At 40.0% G+C, this 13642-nt stretch overlaps 1 protein-coding gene across 1 annotated transcript; it reads right to left on the reverse strand.

Annotated features, from left to right (window-relative positions):
- Nucleotides 1-450: 450 nt before the first annotated feature.
- On the reverse strand, nt 451-9679 carry CUNH1orf52 (chromosome unknown C1orf52 homolog). Its single transcript, XM_027114224.1, has 4 exons — nt 9102-9679; nt 8378-8866; nt 7539-7737; nt 451-1117 (listed from the first exon to the last, which is right to left on the reverse strand). The coding sequence occupies exons 2-4, from the start codon at nt 8651-8653 to the stop codon at nt 1044-1046; spliced, it is 549 nt and encodes a 182-aa protein (XP_026970025.1). The 5' UTR covers nt 8654-8866; nt 9102-9679; the 3' UTR covers nt 451-1043.
- Nucleotides 9680-13642: the final 3963 nt, after the last annotated feature.

Below are 13642 nucleotides of genomic sequence, written 5' to 3' on the forward strand. Positions count from 1 at the left end.
CTAAAATATGACTTTTTTTTCAGTAATTTTTTTTTTTTTTTTGCGGTACGTGGGCCTCTCACTGTTGTGGCCTCTCCCCTTGAGGAGCACAGGCTCCGGATGCGCAGGCCCAGCGCCCATGGCTCATCGGCCCAGCCGCTCCGCGGCATGTGGGATCTTCCCGGACCGGAGCACAAACCTGTGTCCCCTGCATCAGCAGGCGGACCCTCAACTACTGCGCCACCAGGGAAGCCCTTCAGTAATGTTTTTAATGGTCTTCAGGCCGTATGGATCATTACAGAAATCAGGAGGGCAGAGGAATTTCCCCCTGAGCGAAGATGACTAAATTCTGATTGGCTGAGAGGTGGTTTAGTATGATATTTTTGGAGTTCAAGTGTCCTGAGTTAAATCTCAAATTCATTGCTCATTAGCTGTGTAACCGTGGATAAATTAATCTCTATTATAAAATGAGGCTATTAATACCTGCTTTATTAGGCTGAGGATTAGAGATAATATATGCACAAAGCACTTGGAACACAGGAGGCACTCCCTAAATGGTAATACCCACTATCAGAATGTCACATGGCAAAGAGGGTACTTGTCACAAATATTCAAATGTTAATGTTATGCAGTAATAGTAATACTGGTAATTTTATTTCCATGATCTATTTACACTGTACAAACACTGCTGAAAAGCACCCTACAAGTTCACAGTACAATATATTTACTTTAAAAATATACTCCTTTATAAAAGGTTCATAGAACATTGGCATGTCAACATGGGATGAAACTCAAAGCATGTCACCAATTCTGTGGTAGCAAGAATGCTTCCAAGTGTTGTCAATTTCACAATCACAAGTCACCATTTGAGTTTTAAATACATATAAGTTTTAAATAAAAAATGAGTTCTACAGTGGAAGGTTCCTGCACCAAAACTCATTAGTTAATTAACATATACTTTCATGGAGATGTTGTTTCATAATAATTTACAATATCAATTTAATCTGCCAAAAAAATTCATTTCAACAAAGTTTCACAGTCCAAAAATTCTTGTCATTTGTTTTCTATTTTTTCTTCTTTGTTGGTTCTCCCGGTTCTATTTTGCGCTTTTTAGAAGTATGCTCTTCTTTTTCATCATCTTTAAATAGGAAAGGAAGAGTTTCAATCAGTAATATTAAAAAAATGTTAAGCATTAAAATTTCATTGACTCTATACCAAAATCATTATCCTCAACTAATGTTTCTTTCAAAGTTTTCCAATAAAAAAACAAAAATAACTTTCAGAAGTTATTGCAAGTAAATTATAAGGAATTGCAAGTAAAAATAAGGAATTTTTTCAACTGTAATGTTACACAAAATCTACAGTGATCTTTTAGTGCTATATTAAGGTAGCTTAAAATGAGAAAATCAAAATTTGTTCTGATAAAGCTATTCTCAAATATTCTACAGTATATACATGGTGGATATTTAAATATATAATCTACATGTTAAGAATGGAACACATACCGTTCTTTTTTTTTTTTTTTTTTACAAAAAAAGATGTCAATTTAACCATGACATTATGTGTCTATCAGCTAGTCTTTCTCCTCCAATCTGCTTTCCGTCCCCCACAAACACCTGCCCCCATCTCATCGCCCCACCCCCAGCCCCACACATGCATTTTGAAGTTAAAAAGGCTTTCACAAGTAGATGTTTCACTGAAACTGTATTTTCAGTTTTGTCCTATGTAGGTGTTCTACATTCTCCCGCTCCTAGGATGGTCAGAATATTCCAATGGCAAGAGAAAAACAGACTTCTTCCCTGCCTTCATATTATGGAGAATATGGGGGGGAGGGGAGAAGAACCTCAAATTAAAACCATGTCCTTTACACTTTTCTAAAATATTATTAGTATCTGTATTCACAGAAAATTTCCAATTAATAAATAAAAAGATTGTAAAACCTGAAACAATGGGCCCTTTTATTCAATTAGAACAATCCAACTACATGTTTCAACAAAACACAGGGTAGCACAGAACGGCTGCTAATCCCCATCTCTCTGAACAAACGAATGGCATTATTTTAAGAACTCCATGTAGATGGAATACATAACACGTAGAAGATGTTATGATTTATAAAATACAAATTTATTTTAAGCACATTACTGAATTCATTGTACTTTATTTTCTCAATCAATAGATACTCAAAGTTCAATAACTACCATGTGGTGGCCTATAAAATATTTTGATGTTGAAAGGGGACTTCATATTAAAAAATTGGGGAAGCCATTGATATCAGAACATAAACTTTTTTTTCTCATTTCAACGTCCCTTTTATTAACAGTCAAAAAAACAATGTCAATTTTATTGTTATTACTTAACACTTCACATTGCAAAAGGACTTTACAGTCATTTTTTACATGTTATTTCTCGATATTCTTCTGATAGAGACTGGGGAGCTCTGTCCTATTCTTTTTTTTATATTGGATTATAATTGACACACAATATTAAGTTTCAGGTGTATAAACGCAGTGATTCGGTATTTTTATATATTATGGAATAATCACCACAATAAGTCTAGTTACCATCTGTCACCATACAGAGTTATCACAATCTTATTGACTATATTCTCTATGCTGTATATTACATCCCTGTGCCTTACTTATTGTATAGCTGGAAGTTTGTTCCTCTTAAACCCCTTCACCTACTTCACCTGTCCCCCCAACTCCTTCCTCTCTAGCAACCACCAGTTTGTTCTCTGTTATCAATGAGCCTATTTCTGTTTTGTTTTGTTTGTTCATCTGTTTTGTTTTTCAGATCACGAACTCATTATGGGAAAAATAAACTTAAAACCTTAAGCCTTCAATTCCCTTCTGCTAACTACCAGACTCAGAATATTTCCTTTGTTGATGTGGACAATAATTGGTATCAACAGCAGGTAATGCATCTTGAAACACAGCACAGTGATGTTATTCATATATTTAATAGAGCACTACAGATTTATGTACCCAGTATGATAAAATACAATTCAGATCAACAAATCATCCCAGGAATTTACAAAGCAAAGTTTTAATCATTAGTTTATCATGTATACAAAAAAATACTTGTTCTACAAACCAACTGATAAGGCATACAGTTTAAACAAGCCAAGGCCTTTGTTTTTTAATTGGTGCTTAATTATCATCATGCTTGACTTTTGAGACTATTTTCAGTAGTAATATAAAAATTGAAATTACTTTCTAACTCTACTAGAAAATGCAGTGTTAACATATATTAAAAAGACCATCCTGAGACACTTCTGCTTTTAATCTGTCACTTATTACAAGTTCATTTACTGAATAACAATAAAAACACAAACTACTGAGGTTGGAAAAATATCTTCCTACCAGTCACTGAACAGAAGAGCTAATGCCATCTAGTGATATAACAAGGGATTGTCTTAAAAAAAAAAAATCTTGAAATGTTCCATCAACTTTACTGAGCTTCTTACTCTGTGCCGTATACTACAGATGAACTTGTAAGGAAACAATTTTTATATTATGGAATTCATGTCACTTGAGGTAAACAAGCTTAAATTATTAATAGAAACTAAGGTTCTAAATTCTTAAAAAAAAAAGCATTAGCTACTTTAGTTAGACCTTCAAGATTAATTACATGTTAATTAAGCTACAATAAATATCTAAGCCTTAATCATCTACATTTTACAACCACGAAACAAGTGTTGATAAGTAGTAAGGATTTATGATGAGTTTTGAATTTTTCCCAGCTTCCTTACCTGGAACGAGTTAACTGGCAAAAAAGGCCAAAGGGCAGAAAATGAGAAGGAAAAATAAAAACAAAGTAATTTGATAATCTAAAAATGAGATTTATATTTAAGAGTGTGGAGCTTCTGTGACTTCCCTGGTGGCGCAGTGGTTAAGAATCCGCTTGCGGGGGCTTCCCTGGTGGCGCAGTGGTTGAGAGTCCACTTGCCAATGCAAGGGACACGGGTTCGTGCCCAGGTCCGGGAGGATCCCACATGCCGCGGAGCGGCTGGGCCCGTGAGCCATGGCCGCTGAGCCTGCGCGTCCGAAGCCTGTGCTCCGCAATGGGAGAGGCCACAACAGTGAGAGGCCCGCGTATCGCAAAAAAAAAAAAAAAAAAGAAAAGAAAAACAAGAAAAAAAAAGAATCCGCTTGCCAACGCAGGGGACACAGGTTCGAGCCCTGGTCCGGGAAGATCCCACATGCTGCGGAGCAACTAAGCCCGTGCGCCACAACTACTGAGCCTGCGCTCTAGAGCCCGCGAGCCACAGCTACTGAAGCCCATGCACCTAGAGCCTGTGCTCTGCAACCAGAGAAGCCACCGCAATGAGAAGCCCTCTCGCAACTGGAGAAAGCCTGCGCACAGCAACAAAGACCCAGCACAGCCAAAAATAAACAAACTAATTAATTTAAAAAAAAAAGCAGATTGCTCCATCTCCTATTGAAAACAAACAAACAAACAAAAGAATGTGGAGCTTCTAATACAAGATATTTTATGAATTAAAAAAAAAAGGGGGTTGGGCTTCCCTGGTGGTGCAGTGGTTGAGAGTCCGCCTGCCGATGCAGGGGACACAGGTTCATGCCCCAGTCCAGGAAGATCCCACGTGCCACAGAGCGGCTGGGCCCGTGAGCCATGGCCGCTGAGCCTGCGCGTCCGGGGCCTGTGCTCCGCAACGGGAGAGGCCACAACAGTGAGAGGCCCGCATACCGCAAAAAAAAAAAAAAAAAAAAAAAAAAAAAAAAAAAAAAAAAAAAAAAAGGGGTTAAAAAAAGAGGTTGGGAAATTGATCTGTGAACATAGTATGGGAGTTTGAAATGGCAAAAATCACTCCTAAGAAGAAAGGTATTCATTACAAAAAGAAGATAGTTACATTCAACAACCAACATTAAAGTCAAAATTGAAGATTTCAGTATTATCTTTTAATCTTATGATCCAGCTTTAAGCTGGCTGAGCACTGGGGTCCTTTTGTTTTTTGATATTGCCAACATCCACTTTCTAATGGAGGACCATCATATGATCAAAAGGTCAGAAATTACCTATGGGAATAGCAGCATTCTCTCACACATATTTCCTGCTACCTGAACTTAAAAGGCAAGCTGGAAAAAAAGATAATTCTTTCTACTTACTTGTCCTGGTATATAAACCTTGCCTTTTCCACATAGGAACAAAGATAGGAGAGCACCAGCCTATGACACCCTAGATTGAATATCAACTCTAGTGGCCTTATTGCCACTCTTCCCACAGGACAGCTACTCCTCAAGCACTCTCGCTTGCAAAACATCAAGAGACTAAACCCCAGTTTAATATGGCATTTCCATTTAAAGATCTGAATTTGAATTCCTATTCTGCCTCTTCCTAGCTGTGTGAATTTGGGCAATTCTTGAATCTGAGATTGTCTTCTTGTCTACAAAACAGTAATAATGAATCATGTATCACTTCTGTACTAGGTTGCTAAGAGTAACAAATTAGAAAACTTGTGTGAAGGTACTATTTTAGAGCCCAGCATTTTCTAGTTTTGTGATCTTGGACAAGTCACATAAGCTCTCATTCTGACACTTCCCTATCTGGTTTCACAAGGTGTTGTAAGGATTAAATGTAATTTATGCAAAAGTGTTTTTTATTAATTATATAAAGATACTATAAAATATGAGGTATTTTTAATGTCCACTTCATTTGGCATGTCCAAAAAGATGCCATTTACTGAAGAGGTACCTTCACTACTGACTTCTAATTCACACTGGGAAGTCAGTGAAAGAAATGGGAAAGCCAGGTAGAATCAAAACTGGAGAGTAATATCCTTTATAGCAAAAAAAGGATACACTTCAGAATGTGTATTGCATTTAATCGTCACATCTCTTTAGTGTCCTGTAGTCAAAAATGTTTCCTCAATCTTTCTTTGACTTTCATGACCTTGATACTTTTGAAGATTCAGCTAGTTATTTTGTGGAATATCCCTCAATTTGTGCGTGTTTGTGTTCGGCAAGGATATCACCAACGTGATGCTGTGTTCAAGTGACACTCAGTTTTGATTTGTCCTGTTATTTATGATCACTTTAATCGCTTGATTAAAATGGTGTCTGCCAGGCTTCTCCACAATGAAGTAACTCCAAAATGAAGGTACTATTTTTTTCCCATTTGGAATTAACAAGCATTAATTTTGTGAAGAGACACTTTAGATCTGAATAAATATCCTATTCCTTAAAAAAACACAAACAAAAAACCAAAAATTGGAGTAAGAACTCCTACCAGTTTGTTACCCTTTCTCTTGAAACAAACAAAATTCTCTGCAGTTGTAAAATGAGCTAAATAAGTAGCAGTTGTATTATGGGAAGATCAGAAATTTGTTTAACAAAAACAACACACTCTTTCATAAAAATGATAGTCAAAAATATTTAGTCCAATAATCCACTGAATACTCACAACATACTACAAACTGTATTATAAACATAAATAACACCTGGACCCTGCTGTTTAAGGAACTCATCTTCATAAAGCAGATAGACTTATGAACAAAAAATCACATAAAAGGAGGTAAGGGCCATCAATAGCATTAGCACATACAGGGTACAGAGGAGCAAATAATTAACTAGAGGAAGGTAATATTTGAGATTTAGATATTACCAACTCTCTTTTTCTTAGAGTTGGATTTTAAAGGATGAATGAGTTTACCAGCCAAAGAGGGAGGGAAAAACATTCCCGACTAAGGTGGAACATATATTAAAAGGCATGGAACCATAAAATAGCATGGTCTATTCAGTTTTGAATTTTAAGATCTTAAAGTTCTACAAGGGGGCCATCTGAAATGAGGGTGGAGAAAAAGGCAGGGCCTATCATAGAGGGCTCACTCTGCTGCTGGTGAAGGGTTTTAAGCAAGTGAGGCAAGGGGGTAAGTGGGTAAAAGTATGGAAGCAGAGATTACTGTGATTACTTACAATAATGGAATTGTAAGGTGGAATTATGATATTATGAACTAAGGCAAGACAACTAAGTCATTATCTTGTTACTATTGTTAATTACTATGTAGTAATACTCAGTTAAATCCATTTTGTGACACTAATTTTGGCTGTAAAGCACAATTGCTTTAATATAAAATGAAGCCATCAGCACTTCACAACTGCAGTCACAACAAAGAGTTCATGAAATAACTCATGCTGCTTTAATAATAAGGCATCATACATCAATATACTACTGGTTGAGACATCAAAGATTTCACTTTAAATCCTGAATATTTTATGACGTTTCTCAAAAACACATTAAAAGGGAGGGTAGGAGGGAGGGAGACGCAAGAGGGAAAAGATATGGGGATATATGTGTATGTATAGCTGATTCACTTTGTTATACAGCAGAAGCTAACACACCACTGTAAAACAATTATACTCCGATAAAGATGTTAAACACACACACACACACACACACACACACAGCAAAAGACACCCAAAGACCATCACAATCAGTTTGCTAACTGACTAGATTTAAGTTTCACTCATTAAACATCTCGTTCTCTTAAAACTCATCACAGGGACCAAAAGGCATTACCACTGGAGTCTGACTTTCCTTACCTGATTCCACTGTCTCCTCCCCTTCTGGGAGAAGCCTAGCTTTCTTAGCATTCTGTGGGGCATCATCACCATTGTCCTCATATATGTTAGACCATTTTATTGCCATATCCAACTCTGGAGGGGGAGGTTTCTTCTCAGTAGAGTAGGTCTCCGGAGGTGGTACATAGTTTGACTTCCATATTTTGAATTCCTTCGGAGGCTGTTAAGCAAACACATTAAGAAACACTGTGACGAACCGAGGTTCCTATAATCGGTATGGGCACATGCACCTCCCTGCAGTTCGTTTATTCTTCAGGCTGACTTTTTTTTTTCTTTTTTAAGGTTTAAAGACATATTTTTCCATCAAAATCACACTACTGTTAAGTGAAAAGCCAAAGGGTTCCCTATACGAATAAAGCTATTAACTTTTAGTTACCAAAGAAGAATCCAGTCTCAGAGATACTACGCCAAGGCTGACCCCTTCAGGAGGCTGCAGCAGACACTGTCTTGGAGGCAGCACCGCAGGCACTTCGGCATCAAAGGGAAGGGGTCTCGGGGAGAAGCTGCAGCAGGGGGGCGGGGGAGTCACCACCGTTAGTCCTAGCCGCGCGGGGTCAGGGCACCGAGCGCGGAGGTTTGGGTCTCCTCACAAGGGGGCGGGGCTGCGGATCCGGTCTGACACCCACCAGGCTGGGGGAGGGGGCCCGGGCTCCCCAGGGTTGGAGGTGGGAGAGGGTGGTGCGGCATCCCGCAGGGGGTGACTGCGTGTGTGGGGCGGACAGCTGGTCCCCAGGAGGGGGCTCAGGAGGAAGGGGGCGGAGGCCGGGACCTAGATCGGGAAACGGGGTCGGGGACCTCACCTCCTCTGGCGCCTTGACGACGTGCCTCTCCCAGTCGATCTGTTTGTTGAGCGGATTGTAGAGAAAGGCCGGGCGAGTCACGCTCCGGAACAGCTCGTCGGGTCCAGGCAGCCGCTTCTCCGCCTTGTTCCCACAGCCGCCCGCCGACTTCGCCGGATCCGAGGCCTTACGACTTGTCTCCTCCGGCTCGCTGTTATCCTCCTCGTCCGAGGAGCCTGAGCTGCTGCTCCCGTAAGCCGCGAAATAGCTCAGAGGATCCTTCTCCTCCGCTGCCATGACGGCTGCGCGCGTCGATCGATGGCTCCGCCGGAAGCCGGAAGCCGTGCCAGGGCCCGCCCCGCAGTTGGCCCCGCCCCAAGTCTCGCTGATGGGCCCGGAGTCTGCACCCCCTGGCGGCTGCTCCGTGATACTGCGGCCGGGCTGAAGGACTGGAGGCGGGGCCGCGCACGTCCTCAATCAGAGGTTTCTAATGCTCTTTTCTGAGGACCCCTGAGAAGAGACAGATCCTCAGGCAGGGGTCCAACCAAACTTTCAGATTCAGTAAGAATTTATTAAAGGCACAGAAAAGCTAAAAATTTTGTCTTTTCACCGCCACCTTAAAGCCCTTGCCCAGAGAGACCAGGATTTCTTTCGGATCCTGCTGCATCTCTTCCTCGAAATAAAATTACTCGCAATGTGCTTCCCTCAGTCGTCATGGAAGACCTCTATGGGTAAGTGGACTTACCAAGTCCCAGAGTGAATCCTCTCCTGCTTGACCTCATTCCAGCGCACTCTGAACAGCCTCCTTTGATGGAACTTCTCTTGTATTGCATCACACCACTCTGGGGGTCCTCCAAACTCTCTGGATTGTCAGCCTCCTTCCATGCCTGCTTTGCTCTGTACGGCCCTTAAACGCCGGTGTTTCCCAACATATTATACCAGCTTTCAGCAACACTTACTAACAATCTGTAGAGGGAGTTTACAAAGTTGCAAGTCAGACCATCCCTTTCCAGGGCATTAACTACCTTAATGCTTGTGACTCCCAAATCCGGGTCTCCAACTCCAACCTCTCAAGTTCTGGATCAAACCTCCATTTGGCTCTTAAACTTTATGTATGGACATCGTGCTGGGGTCTCAAACACCCACTTAAAGATCAGTAACTTGCCTTTACATATAACTTGCTTCTGCATTTGTGTTCCCTCTCTTAGTACAATAAACGATATAACCATGTGCCTAGCCACCAAGGGAACTAGAAATCTTTGACTCCTCCTCACGAACTCAGAGGGAATTATACCCAAGTGAAAGCAGTGAAGTTGGTATCAGTGTAAACGTTCACAGGATGCCTGTTCATTTACACGATACACTCACCTCCAGGAGGCAGAGGTCTTATTCACTCTTTCCCAGTCCCATAGCACAATGTCTGTGAGCTCCTTCCGGGGAGGAGTTGGAGTATGCTTTGTTCATTTTTATATTCCTAGTACCTAGCTCAGTGCCTGTCATTGAGTAGATGATCAATAAGTATTGTGGATTATAATTTATGAGGGTGTAGATCTGTTTCTCAAAAATTTCCACCCAAGTACCTACATTGACAAAGGAAAATGATGGTCCCAAAGTGCAAAGTTTGGGAGCCTCCAAAACCATCCTCAGGCTTGGTAATTTGCTTGAAGCACTCACAGAACTCTCTGAAAGCTGTTTTACTTGTGATTATGGTTTATTGTAGCTAAAGGATACTGATTAAAATCAGCCAAGGGAAGAGATGCAGGGTGCAGAGTGCTGGAGCCTTCCACATGCAGGGCTTCTGGCTGTCTTCTCCCAGTGGAGGTGTAGACAGTACTAACTTCTGCGGCGAAGACATGTGACAACATGCATGGAGCCATCTGGGGAAGCTCACCCGAAACTTAGCGTCCAGAGTTTTTACTGGGGATTGGTCATGTGGACATAGCCTCCAGCCCCTCCAGAGGTCAAGCTGATACAGTATGGCCCAACGCCCCTTGAGCATTAACAGTTTTTTGGAATATAGTGTAATACCCTGAAAATGTATGCAAATGTTATATACTAGTCCCTAATACAGCTCTTTTATTTCAATATACAAAAAAGAAAGAAGAAAATCCAAACTTCTCACAATGGTCTATAAATCCTTCCATATCTGGTCCTCGCTATCAGTGAAACCTCATCTCAATCCGGGCTCCTGAGTTCCCTAGTCACCCCTCATACTTATGTTCCAGCCATACAGGCCTGGGTGGTCCTCACTAGCTCATTCTTGCCTCAGGACTTTTGCACTCAATGTTACTTTTGCCTAAACTTCCTACTAGAACTTTACACAGCTGGCTCCTTCCTTCTTATGGTTTAGGCCTCAGCTCAAATGTTGCCTGCTTTGAGAGGAGTTCCCTCATAATGCTATAGACACTTTGGTCCAAGTTACTGTTTAGCTCATACATGCCCTATTTTATATCCACAGCAACTAGAATTATCAGGGTTTCCTTGTTTATTTTCTAACTATCTCCCCCAACTAGAATGTGAGTTCTCTATGAGAACATAGACATTGTCTGTTTTATCACTGTATCGCCAGCACCTAAAATGATAGGTAATCAATAAATATTGAATTATGAGTGAAAAAATACACAATCTCCACTCTTACCTTTCTGCCGTCTAGGAAATGTTAATAAGAGAGCATGGAGTTGTAGACAGAACACTGATCTTGGAGTCAAACAGCCCTAGATTTTAATTCTAAAGAGCTGTGCCACATACTTTGAGGAGCCATATACTTTATCCTGAGATTGTTTCTCGTCTGTTAAAAAAAAGTAACAATAAAACCCTCCTTGCAGAGTTGTTATTAGGATTAAAAACGAGATCACACATGTGGCAACACCAATCACTGTATTTGGCATCCAGTAAGATTGTGGTTTCCAAACACTGTTGCCCGTTGGAATCACCTAGAAATTTTTACCCACTTCTGATGACTGGCTTCCACAGCCTGGCATCCAGATCTTTAAAAGCTCTCCAAGCGGGCTTCCCTGGTGGCGCAGTGGCTGAGAGTCTGCCTGCCAATGCAGGGGACACGGATTCATGCCCCGGTCTGGGAAGATCCCACATGCTGCGGAGCGGCTGGGCCCGTGAGCCATGGCCGCTGAGCCTGCGCGTCCGGAGCCTGTGCTCCACAACGGGAGAGGCCACAACAGTGAGAGGCCCGCGTACAGCAAAAAAAAAAGAAAGAAATGCTCTCCAGGTGATTCTGAAATAGGCAGCAGTCTGGGAACCACCACAGTGAAGGACAACTGTCTGATAATTAAATACAGTGGCAAGGTCAGAGTAAGGCCTTTAGGAGCAGCACTCAAGTTACCCACATATTGTTTGTGCTTAAATTTAGCTCTTCTTTCAGAAAGCCCTCAAAAGATTACATTTAACAACAAAGATCGATTCCCTGCTTGGTTAGCTATTTTTTTTCCCTCCAAAATCAACAACGTACTTATTTATGCAGCGATACAAGATAAGGACAGAGCGTGAAACTGCCTGCTCCCTTTCACGCTGCTTAGGTAAAAGGACAGTAGCCACAAGACTTAACTTCTACTTTATACTGTACACAAAATTACTTTGTAATGGATCATAGAGCTAATTGTGAAATGAAAACAACTAAGTTTCCAGAGGAAAACATAGGGGATTATCATCACAGCACTAGGATAGGCAAAGATTTTTTAAACAGGAGACAAAAAACACTAACCACAAAAGTACTAATCATTAAACTAAATTAAATTTTAGAAAATGTTTATCAAGGGACTTCCCTGGTAGTCCAGTGGTTAAGACTCCACACCTCCAGTGCTTCCACTGCAGGGGGCACAGGTTCTATCCCTGGTCAGCGAAGTAAGATCCCACATGCCGAGCAGTATGGCCGAAAAAAAAAGTTTATCAAAACAAACCAAAAACCTCCCAAACAAAATTAAAAAATTCGAAACAACAAAAAAAATTGAAAGCAAAAAACCTGCCATTATCCTGGTAAGTTCCAAATTTGCCAGTGTTTGCCCTTGCACTAGGAATGACATGCTGACCAAAGATGGAATTAGCTCTTGAAAAAGTGACCATGAAAAGACATGCATGAAATGTAAATGCATATTGCTAAGTGAAAGAAGCCAGTCTGAAAAAGCTACATATTGTATGATTCCAACCATTCAATATATGACATTCTGGAAAAGACAGAGCAATAGAGAGAATAAATATATCAGTGGTTGCCAGGGCTGGATGGGAAGGGGTGGGGTGGGGAGGAAGAGGAAGGGATGAATAAGTGGAACACAGGGGATTTTTGGGGAAGTGAAACTATTCTGTGTGATAATATAATGGTGGATGCATGTCACTATGCATTTGTCAAAACTTATAGAACTGTATAACACAAAGAATGACTCCTAATGTAAACTATTAACTTTAGTTAATAATAATGTATCAAGACTGGTTCATCAATTCTAATAAATGCACTAATGTGAGATGTTAATATAGGAAACAGGGGGTATATGGGAACTCTGTACTTTCTGCTCAAGTTTTCTGTAAACCTAGAACTGCTCTAAAAAATAAAGTCTCAATTTTTTAAAAAGCAATTTAAAAAAGTGAGCTCGAAGGTGTTGTTTTTATATTAAGTGATAATTTTCACTGCTGCATTAATCAACCCAATAACCAATTGCACTATGTCATGTCACAGTATCATTCAAATGTATACATTTTTGGCAACAGCTGGTTTTCAGTGTTTAAATGAAAAATAAATTGATTTCATAGGATTCAGAAAACCAAAAGCCTAAGTTTGTTAAAACCTTAATTTTATTGTCTACGTAGTTAGTCAACAGTCTGAAAGAAAACTATAAATGTAGGTGCTACACCATATCTAAATTATGATCTTTGATTCCAAATAAATCCTATTTAAATTTTTTAAAAAGTAACTGCATATCAAATTTTATTTTAATTAATGAAATGAAAGCTTGCTTCTGCTTTTGAAAAAGGTTTAAGTATTACACCACTATTTTTTTTTTTTAATTGCCACTATTTTGTTATGCTACCCTGGAAGTGAAACATGTTTCTCCATAATCGTTAGAAAATGTTTATACTACAAAAATCACCCAGTCTTTAAAATTTTTTAAAAGTCAATATGCCAGTCTTCTTCACGATTGATAATTTCATCAGTCCATCCAGAAGTGCAACTCCATCTTACAACCTGAATTAATGTTTCCTATTAAAATTGGTGCATATAAAAAAAGTTTTAGGTATTTATTTCCTATTGAAAAATCTGAAACTTCCAAAACACAGCAC

The sequence above is a fragment of the Aethalodelphis obliquidens genome, unplaced genomic scaffold (genome assembly GCF_003676395.1).
Source record: "Aethalodelphis obliquidens isolate GAN/ISIS:26980383/991018 unplaced genomic scaffold, ASM367639v1 scaffold13, whole genome shotgun sequence".
Taxonomy (NCBI): Eukaryota; Metazoa; Chordata; class Mammalia; order Artiodactyla; family Delphinidae; genus Aethalodelphis; species Aethalodelphis obliquidens.

Excerpts from the sequence above, each read along its gene's own strand:
- CUNH1orf52 (XM_027114224.1), bottom strand. The coding sequence starts at position 8,653 with ATGGCAGCGGAGGAGAAGGATCCTCTGAGCTATTTCGCGGCTTACGGG. Across the intron at positions 7,738-8,377 it reads TCGTCAAGGCGCCAGAGGAG|CCTCCGAAGGAATTCAAAAT; the intron begins GTGAGGTCCCCG and ends TTTGCTTAACAG. Across the intron at positions 1,118-7,538 it reads GGAGGAGACAGTGGAATCAG|ATGATGAAAAAGAAGAGCAT; the intron begins GTAAGGAAAGTC and ends TCCTATTTAAAG.